Raw genomic sequence first — 19,426 nt, 5'->3', positions numbered from 1 at the left:
GATATGGACCCTCTTCAAGCAGGAGCGTTGGGGTGTCGCTGGAAGCCTCCACCTGGAGGGAGGTGGGGGAGGCTCGTTCGCGCCGCCTCCCCCTTCCAGCGACCCCGCGCCGTTCTTCGGCTCCAGCTCTTTGGTATGGCCATGCCAGGCAATGAAGATGGGGGGGGGTCGGAGGCAGCAAGACATCCCCCCTCGTCATGTGGCGGGACTACCTGCAACTGAAGCGTTGCCGCTGGCGGGACCACCTGCAACTTTCCAGAGTTGTCCAAGACATAATTGAAAAGAGGTGTAGTTGCAGCTATTATAGCTGAAAGAAGCGCCGCCGTCCTCGCCTTGGCTCCGGTCTTCGATGAGGGCCGGATCAGGTGAGAGAGGGGGGTGTGGGGGGTCGGTGGCTGAGGCAAGACATCCCCCCCCCGTGGCCCGCAGGGCAGCAGAAGAGGGGAAAAGGAGAGACCATTACGATTTTCGGGCCGCCCGCCCTACAGCCTCCCCTTCCGATGGCGGCCAGCCAGGCCCTGCTCTGCACGCGCTGAGGCCTCGCCTTCCGGATGGGCGTAACCGCGGACCTGTTGCACTTCAGGAGCTTCCGGAATGGGGGTAGGTATCTATTGATTTGTATCTATTTCATGTTACCGTTATTTGGGCGTGGTGGGCAATGAGGCAGACATGTTTGGAGCAGGAATAGGCAGCGGAGCCTAGCTACCTCGTGGCTGTCTTGCCGTCAAGCTTTCGCCATTTTATATTTCTTTTTACAAACTATTCCTAATGTTTCTTATTTTATTTTTAGCGAAGTTGATAACTCATCAGTGGCCTACTGATTTCGCTCGACTCTTTTTCTTATATTTTTATGCCATAACCTATTATAAGCTATAGCGACTAGTCCACACTTAATGAACATGTCCTTATTAGGTGTGCCCTCCAGTGGAGCTGGATGGTTCATCTCTAATAAGCGGTCCGGACTAAACAGGCTACCAATCAGTGGGGAGAAGATAGGCATGACGGATTACAAAGGGGACAAAAGTCTGCACTACCTATCTTATCACGGCGGGCAAAGACTAGACAGAATATTTCTATTCTCCGTTGTTTGCAGGCGGTGAATACCTCAAAAGAACCAATATCGAACAATCAATGTTCGGTCAATCAAACAATCAGTGGGGAGAATAAGTAGGTACGACGTGTTAAAGGTTTGCGTTACCTACCTTTTCGCTACCTGCAAAGAGAGACCTTGTTCTTCCCTGTTTGCAGACAGAGAATCTCCAGACAATAATCCACGAACAACAGTTCGGGAAACAGTGGGGAGGAAGATAGGCACGACGGATTACAACGGGGACAAAAGTCTGCGTTACCTATCCTTCACTGCTTGCAAAGGGAGAGCCTGTTGTTTCTCCGTTTGCAGACGGTGAATCTCCAGAGGAATCAACAAAAGAGTAATACTAGTATTATCCAAATCAAACAATCATTTCACAGTTTGTCGCATTTACGCGACCTTACCCGGACCGGACCGTGTGGGCAGTTCTTCCCCTTCCTCCTTCCAGCGCCCGATCGTTCTCTTATTCCATGATTTTACCGCAGCAGTCCTGTGGGATCCCAGTCAGGACAATGGGTCACTCGAGAGAGGTCCGTTCGGAATCGGTGAAGTTCATTCAATCAGCAGCCGGACGAGGGTCCTCTCAAGGCAGGTATACTCCGATCGTTTAGATGTTCACCCCATCGTCTGGACCTCTCTTACCGGACCTTATGTCGCTGATGGGCCCCGCGTTGGGACGCCAATTGTGGAAAAGTCAGCCCATATGACAACCGATGCCCGGGCTGCTGGCGCAAGTCGCCTCTTAGTTCCCATTCTGAATAATTACCCAAAAAAAAAGAGACGGGCGCTGGGAGCAGGAATCACAAGAACAGAGTTTTATTTCTCATGAGGAGAGCCTGTCATTTTGGACACGAAACACAGTGTCTTTCGGGAGGTGCTCTAACAAGTGAGCTGAGACATCGTCTTTTATACCTTATATACTTGGCATTACAATCATGACATTGTGAAACAAAGAAAAGACATCCCCATAATCCTCGTGTCAATCCTACCCCACATATGTTTACAATAGAGACCCTTGAACTGTCGATAAGAGAAGGGGCAATGACGCAGCTGAGTGTTCCGCTGATTATTAGGATATGTGCGCCTGATCGTAGCCCAGGGGGTGGGGAGGCCAGGATCAATAGTGGGTCCTTTGAGGAGGAGCGATTTCATACAATAAGGGGCAGTAAACAGTGTCTCCCGGCTTAGGTGATGGCCTCGGACGTGTGTGGATAGTCCATCGCGGAGGGAGGGTTTACTAACAGAGGGGTTATTCATGAAAGGAAAGGAGGTGTTGGTCAGGCGCGGCTGTGACTCCCAAGGACAGGGTCTTGCAGAAGAAGAAGGTTTATGACTTGTCCATGTGAGGGAGAAGGAGGGAGCCAGGGTGCGCACAGGGACAGAGCCGCACAGAGAGAGAGGTCTTACGACCCGTACATAAGAGGACGGGGGCAGTCAGATACCGCTGGGGGGTTATGTCAGCTGAGGCGAAGGATGCTTCTTCGAGGGAAAAATGGGGAAGGGGGGGGGGGTGCATGGGTCAAGCAGGAGGGTCACCTTTCAGAGCAGGATCGCGCAGGAAGGAAGCCGGGGATTCCAACGAGCGGGCAAAGAGGCCATGGTGCCTGAAATGGCTGTCAGGTACATGCGGGCACGGGCCTTTACTGGCGGAGTGGCGCGGTTAACATTCAGGGAAGGGAATGGGAAAGGACAATGAACGCCGCTTATGTACATTAATTTTGTTATTTTCCACACTTAGAAGATAGATATTCACCTCCTCCAGGCTCATTACTTGTCCGTCCTCCTTCCTAGCTGGGTTCTTTGTTGCTTTTTGCAGTGCAAGACGCCAAGCAGCTTAACAGTTATCACACACTAGTGTGAAAGAAGTGTGCTATTACAAAGGCTCTCCTGGTTTCTGATGTGGCCTGCGTGCTCCATGAAAGACTCTTCAGGGTAGAAGGGTGTGTGTGCCGGGGCACATGTCATTAATGGAATGGAAATGAAAGTGGTATCTGTTGTAAGGTTGATTCCTCTCTTCTTTCTTTACATCAATGCTCTCTCTTCTGTTCAGCCTGCATGGCTGGAGAATGCTGTATGATGTAATGGAATGTTGGTGTGTGGATTATAGCCTATTTTCCATCTTGGCTTTATCTAAGCTTCCCGTAACTGAACTACAAATAAAGATATACCTGGAGCCTACAACCTGACTTCCTGAAGATTCTTACTTTGTATCAGTGTCCCTATAGTCCAGGGAATCGAAACGGAGCACTGATATACAAAGTACTATCAGTACCAGGATGCATCACGTTGTGCAGGTTGGGTAACCTTCCTCGTAAACCAATTAATCCATAGACCGCTTTTTATGTTCCATATTTAACAAAGTTTATTGTTCGTTTGTCGAAATGTTCAAACCAAGGTGATTTCAATTTTCAAATGCATGCATAATGCCCAATCGCCTTTAATACAGCATGTAAAATCCCTTGCTCCAAGGAAATGTGATAATGTTTAACCCAATGCATTTCAAGCCTTTCTGGCCCTTCGTCAGGGGTTTCTATCTGTAAAGTTAAAATCAAATATATTGCCATTAGCATCTTAAACTTGTGTTCACATATCAGTTAACGTTGCATGTCATGTTGTACCTCCCATACCCAGCGTTTTCCCGCTATAAGCAAAAAATGCCGTCTACATGAGTTACTGAGGTGTTTTTTACATTATGGCATAATGATTATGCCCTCTATAAGAGAATAAACCATGATGAACTTGTTTAAACTGGTGTGCGAGTCACCACCTCAATTTCCTATAGTCCAGGGCCCATAAAAAGACTAAGGGATTCCAAAGGACTAAATAAATATGAAAAATTGGAAAACGTGTGCATTTAAAAAAGTTATTTAAAAAAAAAGAGGATTTGTCAGAACACTTTAATATGCACAAGACACATGACGGGAAGGGGTCATTCAAAGAAGATAGGCTCTAAATAAAAGTGCACAAAAGTCAAAGCTGCGATATGTTCAACCATGAATTCGATATGGCACAAGGAACAAGTTATGTAGTACAACATAAATAAGGACCATGTCGCACATCATAACAAACATAATAATTTGAGACAATACAAAGCATAACCGCGAGTTGCAGTATTGCTAAAAAATACGCTCAACAACATGAATTGTATACAGAGAAATGATTGAGGGTAGAGAAATATCAAAATATTTAGGAAAGACAACATGGATGATATAAGAGAAACAGCAGTTGCTCGGTTGTTCAGACTGAATGTGTTACAAAAGTAAAGTCAGACACATGAGTATTTGTATCAAGTAATGAAAACATTGAGGACAGAGTGATTGTATATGAAGCCACGAAGCCTAATTATGTGCAATGGAGTGGCATTCCTCAATAGCATTAAGGCCATCCATAATGCTGCTAGATTTTAAGATCCACAACACTCAGCTTCGTTCAACAGGCTCTGCAGATCTCTCCCTCACATTGTGTTTTTTTACTACTTTAATAACTGGCCATCTGATGTAATTTTCAGTAAGGTTTTTGTCAGCAAAATGGTCAGCCAGGGTTGTAGATATCACCTTGCGCTTAACTGTGCTGTCTGGACCTAATCGTCTGCAATGTCTGCAGGGCCGGACTGGCTACTGGGAGTTTTGGCATGCTGCCGAGCTGGGGGCTGATTTTGTTGATGGGGACCTGCGTGTGCTGAACGAAATTCGTTTTGCTTTGTTTATTTTGAAGCCCACACAGGTCTCCATCAACGAAATTAGCCCCCACCGCAGTGGCATCAGCCCCCAGCTCGGCAGCATGCTAAAACGTCCGGTAGCCAGTCCGGCCCTGAATGTCTGGCCAATGTAAATGACATTGCAAGGGCACCAAACTGCATAAATAACCCTACTATGGTTACACTTTGTTGTTGTTACAAAACGTTATTAGTGCTGATGGCATTTCGACCCTCTACCATTTGAGAGTCATAATCAGGCCTAACAAAGGATACAGGGTTGAAATGCCGTTGAAGACCATGCCAATGTGAACATATTAATTATGAACATTTTGCACCCCAGGATGGGAGAATTGCTCTGGCCGCCATTATTTAATATTGCTTAATTATCATATATCTTTTACACACTTGTACACACTATTATTCCACTTACAGCCTTTGCTGTTTATGTGAAAAAAGCAGAGCATCCTATACTGGACTCATTTGGGAAACCAGTAGCCTTTGACATGTCTCCAAAACCATGTAGATGTTTCTTAAGGTATAAATATATACATATATGAATATATATACAAGTTGGTCCGTGACTTCACGAGGGGACATCATTCACTGGTGTGATGCTCCGATGATCAAGCTGCGGTTGGCGGGGGGTGCAAGGTCAGGCCAGCAAGTTTTGCCACAAGTAACATCCAGGTGCAAGGGGAGGAAGAGGCAGACACCGCCAACTTGGGGGAGTACAGACGTTGAGTGACTGCCTACGTGAGACTCGGAGTGCTGAGTTTCGAGATGTTCCCTTGTGCCTGCCAGATGACTACAACCAATCGCAGTAAGTCATGCTGGTTTAAAGTGGACATTGGTCAGCATTCGTATTTTTAGGCATTTGAAAAAGTCTTCCGACGAAACGCGTCATGCCCTGAAAGCTGAATAAAACCGAGTTGGACCTGATTACCTGTGTGGCTCTTTCTTCCTGTGAGAGAGGAGGATTTGGATGGATATATATATATATATATATATATATATATATATATATATATATATATATATATATATATATATATATATATATATATATATATATATATATATATATATATATATATATATATATATATATATATATATATATATATATATATTTATATATATATATATGTATATATATATATATATACACACACACATATATATGTATATAAGATTTTTTATATGCTGAGGATTTATTATATACAATAAAAAGAGAATTTTTACACTATACAGGATCCAGTGTACTGACCCAATGTAGCACATGGATAGGTGCTGTAGGTGGACCAACAAAGCAAGCACTGACGTAGTAGAATGTACTATACTATTGAGGATTAAGCTACCACTGGTTTAATAGCAAGTTAAGCCATGTAGGCAGATATTGTGAATTGCTCCGTTGCGAATACGTGATTCTTGTAAGGGGGGACATTCAGGAGTATGACCATGATAACTTCTTGTTAGGCACCCATGCATACAAATGTCTACAGTGTACACTTTTGGAATAAGCGAAATTACACATAGCTATTGGCTTGTTTTTCAGAGCTGGACACCAAAGGGAAAGTGTTTTCAGTGCTGAAAGGAATCGGGAAGTTCATAGTCCTGCTAGGACTGCTCTACTTTTTTGTCTGCTCCCTGGATGTCCTGAGCTCAGCCTTCCAGCTGGTAGGAGGTATGTGGTGATTTTGCAACACACAATCAATGTTACCCAACACAATTTAATCAAAATGAAGTCAAAATGAATCAGACAACATATTATTTTCAACCCCGCAACCACCTTGAAGATACCTACAGTAGTAGTTTTGTAGATTCATCTATCAGTGATTTAAACCATAAACCACTTCTATCAGTAATCGCTTTACACACCACCAGTGGACCCTTTTATAGCACTGCCCTATGAACCCATGTGCATTTTGTGGTAACACGTACAAAGTCTACTGACTGTGTACGTCCTTGTTCATTTTTGAAACAGAAAAGGATGTCTCTGTTACCAAGGTTTGGTGAAGGTGGTGTTCAAACATGTTGGTTGTGTCTCATAGGGAAAGCAGCAGGAGAGATTTTCAAGAACTCGGTGTTGTCCAATCCGGTCGCTGGTCTGGTGATCGGGGTTCTGGTGACGGTCCTGGTGCAAAGCTCCAGCACCTCCTCGTCTATCATCGTCAGCATGGTGTCATCTAGCTGTAAGTAGACGATACAAGATTTCCTGTGTATGCCTGTGCTTAAGTGACCTGTCCATTGTTGTTCCAGTTCATTATGAACAAAACATAACTTTATTAGTTTCAACAGCTCCTCCTGTACTAGTGCACATTTCTCCTTGTGTGCCAGTGCTGACACCCATATTACCTAGGTTTGTGGTGGATAGGTTTGTGTCTGTGGTGCAGCGATACACCATATTTTAGTCTACATTTCAGTAGTTGCATAACCTTGGATTGGGTGGCAAATTGAGGAACACGACCATTAAGTGCACAAGAAACTAAGAATTAGAAAATCCTGAGGATATGTAACACTTTCCAATGACCTTTGTTATTCGGCTTTTACACAGACATGAAAGTGTCACTTACTGTGCCCTATCTTGAGACGTTCTGTTTAGTAACACTTTAATAACCGATGACTTTGCAATGACGTGCATACACTGTATGACAAATCATAAATATCAGATTCTCTAGTTGGTAATATTATAAGCGGCTTGAAAAGATGTCATGCTTTAAAAACGAATAGGTTGCAGTGATTGTCTCATTCTCTAGAAAATGGAAAATTGAATGAACCTGAAATACATGCAGGGCCCTCTGGGTAAAGGGTCAAGTGTGAAAGGGAAACGCTGCAGCCCCTGTAAGGCTGCTCCTGTGTCTGGAGCAGGATTCTGCATAGTTTTTTTTCACTTGAGTACCTCGCGTAGAACCTGGGGCCTCATTTATGAGAAATGACGCATCGCTGCGTGAAAGCAGCGATGCGTCACTTCTCAGTGCGCACTCCTTGCGACACCAATGATGCGTCATATTTAATGTATGACGCATCCTGTCGCAAGGACTTACAGATACGTCAGTATTTCTGACGTATCTGTAAGCGCAAAAGTGACGCATTGCTGGAGTGTGTCACAAAAGTGACCCAACTCCAGCAATGCGTCCTTTCACTTGGGGAAAGCCCCATGTGAAAGGGCTTGCGTCAGTCTTACGCCTGCTGTGAGGCAGGCGCAAGATTTTGACGCAACAGCATCCTAAAAGTGATGAAGTGAAATCTCATAGATTTCACTGCGTCACTATTACGAGGCTTTTTGCGGGGGAACGCCCCCTCTGCATACATTATACCTGACGCAGGTATAATGTGGCGCAGGGGTTTAAAAAGTGACGCATCTACCTAGATGCGTCACTTTTTAAATATGGCGCAACAAGGCGCATATTTTACGCCGCTGGTGCGTCACAAAAAGTGACGCACCGGCGGCGCAAAACTGACGCAAGGCCTCATAAATAAGGGCACTGATTTTTTGCCTGTTGGTAGTTTGCAGAAAATCCTGCCTTTCATACTTTTTCCCTCCTCATAATTTTCTCCACAATTTGGCAATATTTTCTCTTGAATGCTAGCTGGGACTGGTGGCGTTTTTACAGATTTTTTTTTAAAAAGGGACCAATTTCAACGGTAAAAACAATAGTTTTAACACCACACCTTGGAGAACATTTGTGGCTTTTTAGCGAGTCATAAAGGCCATTATTTACGGAATTTGACGTAGGGAAGTGCAGCAAGTCACCTTGCGGCACTGCCCTACGCCAAAGCGAAAGGGCAGGAATGCACTGTATTAAACCAATATGGTGCGTTGCTGTCCTTTCCCCCCTACGGTGGCGCCGTTTCGGCAGACTAACACCAACACAGGCACCCCTACAGCATGATGGAGGGCTGCCTGTGTTGTTGGCAGGATAGCTTTTGTGCAGGAAAGGCAACCTTTCTGCACAAAAACAATCCTAAGAGGCTTTTTCCTCTTCCTACGTGTGCTACAGAATACAGCACACATGGAAAGAGGAAACAAGCATTTACGGTGCAATAGATCTCGCAATTGAAAGTTTTAGACCTGGTGGCATTGTAAATGGTAGTGCCTTTTATAATATTAAAAGGCATTGCCATTTACAATACAAATAGTTCATACTTTGCAAAAGCAATACCTATTGTATTGCAGAGCGCAGTGTCTGTGAAGCTGGCACCGCGCTCACTATTAAAGTTAAAAAGAAACAGAGCACTGTGTCTCTGAAGCACACGCCACGCTCATTATTAAAGTTTTTTTTAAAAAATGAAACCAAGTGCGGTGTCCCTGAAGCGGGCGCCGCGTTCATTATTAAAGTAAAAAAAAAAAGAAACAGAGCCCAGTGTCCCTGAAGCGGGCACTGCGCTCAACATCAAAGTTTATTTAAAAAAACTGAAACTGAGCGCAGTGTCCCTAAAGCAGACGCCGTGCTCAGCATGCAAGTGAGAGAGACATATCGCTCTATAAGAAAAGCGGCCGCTATTGTCCTGTGTGTTCGCGCTGCAAATACAAAAAGCAGCCGCCGGTGTGCACATCAGTGTCAATTAAAAAAAATAGTGCTCACCGACTTCTAATGCAGACCTTGCAACAAGCCAAGTAAAAGGTCCAGTCGTTATGGGAGTTAACAAATGCAGACAAGGCGATACCAAGGAGGAACTAACAAGCCTATTTACAAATCAGAAGCCAGCATTTATGAAGGAGAATGACACAAGCCCATGACAAATATGGGCGGAGAGTGGGCTGGCTTCCAGTGCATACTCCAGTACAGCATGCCTTGCAAAGCCAGCAGCATATATGCGCTGCAGCTAGGCTCAACCTAAAACTGAGAACAAATAAAGGTATTTCTCCTCGTTACTCCCCCCGCAGGAGGTGGGAGGATTTGGCACTTTCCCAGGTTTACATGAGCTTGTAAATCTGGCGCAGTGTCAAAATCCATGGGTGTTGCGTGAGAACACCCACCACAATGCACATGGAACGCCACCCGAGTGCAGAGTGAAGCAACACAGCGATTTTCGCTGCCTTGCCTTACTCCATATCTATGAGGCCATCCAAAGCCACACATAGTGGCTTTGCGAGGCCACATAGATACGATTGAGTAATCTGAGCAAAAAGTGACGTTATAAGCCTCAAAGAATCCAAGGTGTGCGCTAGGAACTCTCCAGCAGTCATAGACATAGTCCACTGAGCACAATTTAAACCTACAAAATGTTCATTCAATAGATAATTGTACATGCACAAACGTGAGGCAAATGTGCCTCCGCACATCACTACATTTTTCTCTGTGAAGAAACCCAGTTCTTACCTGCAAAAAAAGACTGTGTTTCTTCACTTTCCAAAACACAAAGAAGAGCAGATCAGGTCTGGGAATGGTGTGTGACTATGCTAATCACTGTAAAACAGTTGGATAGATGTGTGCAAAAAACGATTGAGAAACATACGCTAGAACCAGACCCATCAGCCCAACCTTTATGTCGGAGTTTACGTCATGTGGGGGTTTTCTGGTTATTCATCACCACATCCAGTCATATAGTGCCGGTGCGGGACAGAATGTCAATACTCTAGCGATGTGACTCATCGTGGAGTAATGTAAATAAGGTGCAGTGCTCAAGTGTTTGTCATGAATAAAAAATGACTACACAGATTCAACAAAGAGTTCGAATAGAAGTCTGAGTGTCAAGAGTTAAAATCACGCCGAGTAGTAAGACTACTCTTTGGCGCTTTGCAGGACGGTCGACATGTTTCAGCCTAGTGGGGGACTTCCCCGGCTTTCTTCAGGACCCTTAGTCATGGAATAGCTACTGCAACTACAAAGTATGTGAAGTGAAAAATCTCAAAAATATACATATCTACCAGGAACTTAAGGGATTGTATGTCCACTGAAGGGAGAGACGTACGTCTTCTTCCTATCAAGAAACGAGAAATTACTATCAAGTACAGAAGGTTGCACACATACAGCCGCATGAATACACAGAAACCGCATAGAAAAAACACCTGCATGAACAATTTATATTCTGCATTATAAAAGAAGCATATTAGCTTAATCACATTGAGGCATTTCCTCACAGTGATACTGACCCAGCTTTTTGTGGGTGAAGACCTCACCTCACCCGGCAACCGCATTAAAAGTGCACTTACTTCTGCCTTTAACAGGAGCAAACTTGTTTGTGTTTCCAGACAAGAAACCTACCTACATGAGGTAGGTACATTCTTATAAAATAGCAAGTTTGTAGTGGTTCAACTCCTTTTGAAGGGTGTATCACATGGAACTGCCCACAATCATGACACAAACGCTAGACTTGCAAATACAGCAGTTCAGCCACAGTGTCTGACCATGAACATTCGTCTGTGCGCATTCCATTCCAAAAGTAAAAGTCCACCATTCCTTGTGCTATGAATCAGAAAAAGGTATTTACTATCAGTTAAGTTTGATTTTCACATTATTAAGTTAAAAGTCAGTGCATAAAAACATGGTGAGTCAAGTTAAGGGTAAATTCCTAGAGTAATATTCAAATACAGTAATAATTTGACAGCTGGATTCACACTGGATTTCAGGAGGATTTAGAAGTGGGAGCAAAAAATGCAGTAAGTCGTTTACTGTCTTTTATTTCATTACTCTCCTCTACATTACAAGCAATAGAAAAGCTGTTAGCAACAGAACGAGAAACATACAGCAATACCAAGGTAACCTTGCGTACCTGTGAACAGTGGCGGCTCGCACAGGTAAGCCTGGTGTGGCAGTGAGGCGGGGTGGGGGCGGGGCCAGGTGGGTGGGAATGGTGGAATTCGAAATATGACGGTATAGTGAAAAGTAAATATATAAAACCACTTACCTTGCACTTGCTGCATTGCCGACTTAGTGATGTGTCAAGCGTCAGATAAGTGGTTTTATTTATTTATTTACTTTTCACTATCCCATCGTATGTCATTCTCCACCCAGTGCCACCTTGCCCTGCCTCACAGCACTACAGTGTTTAACTGTGCGAGCTGCGACTGCCTGTGAATGCGATTCCAGGGCAACCAAGCAGTAACCCACGGCCAGATTTATCAATATGTCACTCAACATAACACAACAAGACAACTTGCTGTGCTGTACTCCGAAATAGGGAGTGAGCAGAAATGCGCCATATCTTCTAAGATATGACGTATTCCTGCTCGCTCCCTGTGCTGGCACACTGAGTGCTGCCTACCGCCAATGCAGCCACCCTTGTGCCATGGTGCAAGGGTGCCTGCATTACAGGCAGGAATGTTTTTGTGCCTGTTGGGGCACCTTCCTGCACAAATACCATCATCAGAGGCACATTCCTCTTTCTGCCGCACACATAGAAAGAGGAAATAACAATGAGAAATGAAGATATTTATCCTGTTATGCCTCTGTTGGGAAGGCGTATCACTTTGACACAATCCTAGGTTTACTACCCCTAGCAAATGTGGGATTGCGTCAAATTCCATTGGTGGATGCCTGGGAACGCCAGTGCTCCACCCATGGAACGCCTTCCCAATGCAACATTAAGCAGCGATCTGTGTGACCTTGTTTTACTCTGGATTTACTAACCCCCATAGAGCCATGCAAGTTGGCTTTGTGCGGCTTAATAAATCTCACCTAAGCCCCTGCGTTGCCTTGCATCCCCTTGAGTGATGCAGGGGCAATGCAGGAGCTTAGTAAATCTGCCCCCTGATTTCTATACATTTTATAACTAAGGGGCTTATTTACAATCCCCTTGCACCATTGGTACTTCACTTTTTCCCACGTTAAAATTGACGCACGAGCAGCGCAAGGGGCTTGTAAGGCCCCTAAATATTCATAACCACAGCATTACAAATAAATCCATGTGCTTTTGAGTATACGTGTCAGGCTTGAAGTAAAGTTTATTCTGTAGTTCAATAGTATTTCAAAGAAAGAAGAGGGCGTAAGGACCCTCAAGCTCAGAATTTAGTTCAATCTCTCCTCATCTTCAGAAAAAAGTAAAAGTCTCTTTTCCATCAGTGCCTGAATTGATCTGAATCTTCCCTTCCAGTTCCCCTTCTCCACCTTTTCTGTCACTTTCCTTCCCCCGCATTCCTCACCCTTTGTTTCCTACGCCTGCTGTTGTAAAGTTATGCAGGCCAGCTTCTTGTATGTCATTTTTTTCCTTTTGATGTCAAGCCCCTAAATGGTCTCTGAGTGCTAGCGCACAATCCAAGAATGTCAGGTTAATAAATATATTATATATATATATATAATAATATAGGACTTTGTCTGAGAATGGGGTGCCCCTAGGGAGAGAGCTAAAAAGAGGTTCTGGAAGAAGGAAAAGGGGAGAAAACGAATGCTAATTGGCAAAATAGCAGAAGAAAACAATGCTGTGAAGTCGATTTAGCACTATATTGGGCTGCTCACACTCAGAAATAGTGAAAATTGATTATAACGCCATCATATCTGGAGACTCTACAATGATAATGCATGTATGTATATGGCTATATTGGGTATTTATTAGCTAAGTCATAGGTCAATAGTCAAGTACGTCCCGTAGAAAGCAAAAAACGGATTTAAAGTTAAACTTGTGGTGAAAAACGACCCCAAATCATGTGTGTAGTACATAAGTTAGTCCAGAAAAGAAAGTTGAATCCTTATATTGAGTTTGTGTGTCATGCTGATTTGTTTAAGTACCATACAGATACGAAACACTTTGCAGACCAAATATAATATGAAATTACCTTCCAGAGAAAACGTGTAATTTCATTGGACTTCACTAACATTGTGTGCTTTGAAACAAAGCAGTTTAGGGTGGGTGTGATGATATCTCCGCTCAGTATTTTCAGGCTATCAGGTTTTCTTTCCACGGGCTAGATTGGCTCAGCAAAGCTTCAAGCTGACATGAGTCAACATTTGATCAAGGTCCATGATGCGCTTAGCGAGCATCGCTCACTGCCAGCAATGTTTAACCTTTGCTGACCCTTCACTGATAGTTATTGACCTGTGCACGCACAGCTATCAGGCCTAAACCCAAGGCAGGGAGTAGCCAACCAACTCACCTACTGCCTGCAACCAAGCGACGAATCCGGGCTTCCCAGGGGCGAAGTTCTTCTTTGGTTCCCCGTTTCTTTTGCCACTACAACGGAGACAGCCTGCAAATATAAAAACAAGCATTGGCATAGCCAATAGGTCTCGCCTTTGGGACCATCTAAGTGCACCACTCCACTTAGAATACAGCAACAAGATGCATTTGCTAAACATTATATACGTAGACGTGCCCCTTTCAAGCCCAGTGAGTCCACACACACAGCCCCCCAAGAAAGTTGGTGTTTGCACATTAAGACCATCGGAAGCATCACTTTGCAGAGCCTTTCTAAAGGGCAGCATCCACAGTGAGGTGTGCACTGAGAACGGACTTGCTTTGTGTTTTCATGGGCTTGTTAGATTTTACGAATGGCCACCTTCCAGACAATAGCACTGTTGTGCCTTTTCTCTCCTGTGCTCAGCTGATACTAACCCTCCCAGGAAGGTGGACGAAAGCAGAAAGCGCAGACAGAATGGGACGCCGATTCGACGAAGCCTTCACTTACCTGTGAAAGCAAAACAATTTTATAGATCACTAAAGCGAGAGCACAAGCGGCCTTTCACAGCTGAGCGCGAGCCGTAGCCCTGACCTGCGATGCGTGGTGTGTGGATAAGCGTGCTGCAGGAAGCACCGGAGAGTATGGCGAGCGCCCCGGAAGCCATCACTCTAATCAGCCATCATTAGCCTTTGTTAAACATTATATACGTCGGCGTGCCCCTTTCAAGCACAGTGAGTTCGCATCCACAGCGCCCCAAGAAAGCTGGTGTTTGCACATTATGACCATCAGAAGCATCACTTTGCAGAGCCTTTCTAAAGGGCACCATCCACAGTGAGGTGTGCCCTGAGAACGGACTCACTTTGTGTTTTCATGGTCTGGTTAGACTAACCGAATGACCACCTTCCAGACAATAGCACTGTTGTGCCTTTTCTCTCATGTGCTCAGCTGATACTAACCCTCCCAGGAAGGTGGACGAAAGCAGAATGCACAGACATATTGGGATGCCGATTCGACAAAGCATTTGCCCTACATTTTGCGTTATGCAAAATGCTCTTGAAAATCACTGTAAATCATACAAAAACTGAAAATGTTGCCAAAATGCCCGGCCACAATTACTTTACAAACCACATGGTCATTCTCAAGTAAATGGTTGTTTCAATCCTGCGCTCACAAAATTTCACTCAGTAGGGAAAAAAGATATGTTTCTCTTCTTAACCCATAGATTTTCACATAAAAAATTGCTACTATGGTAAAGTGTTGCAACCACTTTGCTCCTTTTGTGGAACAGTAAATTCCCCTTGGGATCTGCTACTTTTTATGAGTATATCACATTTCCACTGCATTTCTTTGTCCCCTCACTTGCAACCGGTCTGCTGTAGTTTACTCTGCATGTATGTATTTCGCATATGTAAAGAATACTTCATGTACTCGCAGAGTAATTTATGCCAGTTTCAGCTCTCAGTTTTTCTTATTGTGAAACAGGAGCATTTTGAGAAGAGGTACAAAAGGTATTTGAGCTTCTCTGTATCAAAACCTTCAATCCACTTCTGTTTCTCAAAGTATTTACTGTGAGTTCTGTCTTACTCTGCACTCAGGTGTGACTTATTCCCGAATTTCCAGGAGTAAGATATGCTTATGAAGCACATGTTTCGTGATTTATAAAGCTTTCTCTATGACTCAGCATGTCTCACAGCTAGAACAGGAGTATGTCACGTCTATATTTGGAGTAAGAGAGCACGTCTCAAAGATAAAGGTTTGCGAATTTGGCACCTCCATGCTAGCAGAAGGGTGAGGAAGACTTTGAAGAGGGAGCATTAATGGCTCATTAATTGAACTGATAAAACCAGGTGTGTGCAGCCATTTGTGCATTGAAACTAAGATACTGATGAACATGTGTGTGGGGGTTCTTCTATTAGGAATAAAGTTGTTTCCACTATAGGGGTGGTGGTGGCCAACTCATCAGAGGTAACGTACTGTCTGGTTTTCATTATCTCTACAATGTGCAAGTATGAGAAGAAACCCCATAAAATAAATTACAAATGAGATCTGTTGGTTGTTCTTGTAGCCTGTCTGGATGTCACACTTGGTAGGGTCTTCATTGAACCTGAAAGCCCTGAACCTGTGGATATGAATGGAGCTGTGTCCTATTCTGCTCTAATGATAGCATTTTCTTTGCTCACAGTGCTGACGGTCAGAGCTGCCATCCCAATAATAATGGGGGCGAACATTGGGACCTCGGTCACCAACACTATAGTGGCTCTCATGCAGTCCGGGGACAGGAATGAATTTAGAAGGTACAGTACTCCTCCCAACATTGCCGTTTCTGAAGTAGTCTGACATGCTCGAAAAGTGACAAATGTAAGAATTGCTAAAGACTGTCCCATAAGAAACAGCACTTTACAGAGAGATTGAGCCAATATATCCACCATAGGCAACAGCAGAATCACTATAGATCCGGCTCTGGTTTTCATTGAAGTCCATGTGGCTTAAGCCTCACATAGGTAATAGTACAACCAGCTTTGATGATGTTCAGTTGTTGAATTCCATGGGGCTTATTTCCAAGCCCATTGCGCCTCCGATGCGTCACATTTTTGGACACACTGGTGGCGCAGTATGTCTGCCATATTTACACGGCCTCGTAAAGCCACCCTGTGTGGCTTTTCATGACCTTGTAAATATGGTCCCCTTTCACGCATTACTCTGCGTGAAAGGGGCATTCCATGGGTGTTGATGAGGGTGTTCCTATGCAACATCCATGGAACCTGACGCATTCCCAAATTTACAAGGTTGCGTAAACCTGGGAATGCGTCAGATTCCTATGCCTCCCTAGGTGAGGCATAAGGGATACACAACGGGGAAAAATAGTTTTACATCTCCTCATTTTTCCTTTTTCTATGTGTGCTGCATTTAGCAGCACAAATAGAAAGAGGAAAACACCTCTTGTGATTGATTTTGTACAGGAAGGGATGTCTTCCTGCACAAAAACAATCACTCCTACAAAACAGACACCCTTGCACCTTGGCGTAAGGGGGCCTGTGTTGGTGCATGGCAGGCTGTGCTTAATTTGTAAAATTATTAAGTGCCAGGGCTCTGACCAGAAGGCCACTGCAGCTTGCACCACCCATCGCCCCTGTCATTGCTGCATAAACAACTACTAACCATCTCTCTCACATGTAAATAGGTAGTTCAGATTATTCCAGGTCCAGAAAGCTAAAGGAATGACTGGGGAGGCAGGTATTAGTCTTTTTTTTAATGTATATTGTTTTCTTAAACAACTGTTATGCTGCTCATCTCTAAATTACATGAGCAGCGCCACCTTGTGGCAGACTGCCCTAAGTGTTGTAATGATAATTAGGTGCTGGTGGCGCGCACTGGTAACCAATTAAGTGCTGGTGCTCAGCACCGGAAAGCTCTGGCTCAAATTAAGCACTGAATTGGCAGGAAATTGTGTGCCAGCGCTGGGGAAAAGGACAGGAATGAGCAGTATCTTGTAGATACATTAATTCCTGCCGTTTTCTTTTGATGCACGGCAGCGCACCAAGAAGGCTTGCTGCGCTGACTTGAGTCAAAATATTGCAACTGAGGCCCTGGGTTTTGGTCATGCTGAGAGGATGAATACTGTACAAGACGTATGTAAACACTCCTTGTGGCGCACAAGTCATGAGAACAAGTCATATAAAGAACTTGTCTTTTTACATAGTGTTTAATACTGTAGTTTTGCCTCTTCTACGTATTGTAAGAGACAGATGGTAATATTATCCAGTTTAATATTAGTGTATGTATTTTATTTTTTATTTTTTTAGGTTTTTATAGAGCGCGTAGTCACCCTCGAGTATCCCAGCGCTGAAACCTCGGGCTCCTAAGGGGGGGGGCAAAGGGAAGCTGCGGATGCATCAGGGGAAAAGCAGGGTTTTGAGGGACTTCCTAAATCGTAGGAGGTTTGGTTCAGCTCTGAGGCTCGGGGGGAGGGCGTTCCATTTTTTGGCCGTGTTTACCGAGAAACGGCGGCCGCCGATGCGGGCTTTCTTCACCCTAGGGACAACGATAAGGTTTCCCTGTTCAGACCGGAGCGCTCTCGTCGGTCTATATGGAGTGATCCAAGTGCTCAGAATGGGGGGGCCAGCGTTGTGCAGAACCTTGTGGGCCAGGCAGAGGGCCTTAAAGGCGACTCTTTCCCTCACGGGGAGCCAGTGAAGTTTCCTCAGAGCAGGTTTGGCTGATGTTCTTGCTGGGGTGTTCGTGAGAAGGCGAGCTGCGGCATTTTGGGTTTTTTGCAGTATTTGGAAGGTGGCTTCCGGCGCCCCGAGGTAAATGGCGTTGCTATAGTCTAGCCTGGATAGCACTAAGCCTTGAATTAGCAAGAGACGGGACTGGAGTGGTAGTAGGGGAAGCACCTTTCTGCATGATCTGAGTAGACCATAGCAGATGCCGGCTGTTTTCCTAGCCTGTGTCCTGAAGGTGAGATCTGTCTCCAGCCACACTCCCAGACTCTTAACCTCAGTCTTAGGAGAAGGGGGTTCACCCATACAGGCGGGCCAGAGGTTGGAGGGGAGGCTTAGAGTTTTGTGGCCGAGGAGCAGGATCTCCGTTTTTGACCCGTTTAGCTTTAGGTCAGAGTCGCTCATCCATTGATGGACGTTGGAGAGACAGTCTCGCAGATTGGAGGGCTCTATCTTGGGGTGTGAGAGGGTCACCACCAGCTGAGTGTCGTCAGCATAGCTGACGATCGTGACTCCGAATGGGGCGACCAGCTCCTCCAGTGGGGCCATATACACGTTAAAAAGCGTGGGGCTCAATGAGGAGCCCTGAGGCACACCACACCGGAGGGGGATCGAGGGGGAGCGGCTTTCTCCTTCCCAGACTTGGAAGGAGCGTCGGGAGAGAAAGGATGTGAGCCACTTCAACGCACTGTCTTTCACGCCAGTGTTATCCAGGCGCTGAGTTAGGACCTGGTGGCTGACAGTGTCGAATGCTGCGCTAATGTCTAGGAGGACCACTGCCACTGATCCTCCAGTGTCAATGATTTTCCTGGCTTTCTCTACGGCCGCCAGGAGGGCAGTGTCCGTGCCCTGACCTGGTCTGAAGCCTGTTTGGGAGTTTTTCAAGAGATGGTTTGCTTCTAGGAAGTGAGACAGCTTTTTGTTTGCAAGCTTCTCCGCGACCTTACCTATCCAAGGAGGAGCGAGATCGGTCTGTAGTTGGATAGGTCCGCGGGGTCTAGCGATGGCTTCTTAAGAAGTCCTTTGCCGACGGCCTCCTTCCAGCTTTGTGGGACTTCTCCTTGGACAAACGAGGTGTTGATGAGGGCCGTGAGTCTAGCTGTGATGGTCCGAGCGATGTTTTTAGTGAACCGTATGGGAACTGAATCGCTGGGAGCACCACTCTTCGTATGTAGGCTTCTATAGGCTGATGCCCACCACAGCAAGGCTTATAAGTAAGTAATATCAATCAGTAGCGGTCGGTGGTGGGAGTAGCTGCCAGGCAGTGATGTGGGGAGGGGGAGGGGCAGGGGCAGGGTGGGGGATAGTAATCTATGGATTAGGGAGGATTACAGGTAATTAAACAAATAAATAAATAAAAT

At 45.0% G+C, this 19,426-nt stretch overlaps 1 protein-coding gene across 2 annotated transcripts in view; it reads left to right on the top strand.

Annotated features, from left to right (window-relative positions):
* LOC147725336 (sodium-dependent phosphate transport protein 2B-like) overlaps window positions 1-19,426 on the top strand; it is a 70,794-nt gene that overhangs the window by 23,085 nt on the left and 28,283 nt on the right. For both annotated transcript variants that reach the window (XM_086964009.1, XM_086964008.1), the window contains exons 4-6: window positions 6,343-6,471; window positions 6,839-6,979; window positions 16,028-16,139. In XM_086964009.1, coding sequence (XP_086820135.1) covers window positions 6,343-6,471; window positions 6,839-6,979; window positions 16,028-16,139 — 382 coding nt within the window. The remainder of the gene's footprint in view (window positions 1-6,342; window positions 6,472-6,838; window positions 6,980-16,027; window positions 16,140-19,426) is intronic.

This window comes from Lissotriton vulgaris, chromosome 3_2 (assembly GCF_964263255.1).
Source record: "Lissotriton vulgaris chromosome 3_2, aLisVul1.2, whole genome shotgun sequence".
NCBI classification, from domain to species: Eukaryota; Metazoa; Chordata; class Amphibia; order Caudata; family Salamandridae; genus Lissotriton; species Lissotriton vulgaris.
The sequence above is the reverse complement of the archived record's forward strand: the minus strand, read 5'-3'. Positions and strand labels throughout refer to the sequence as shown.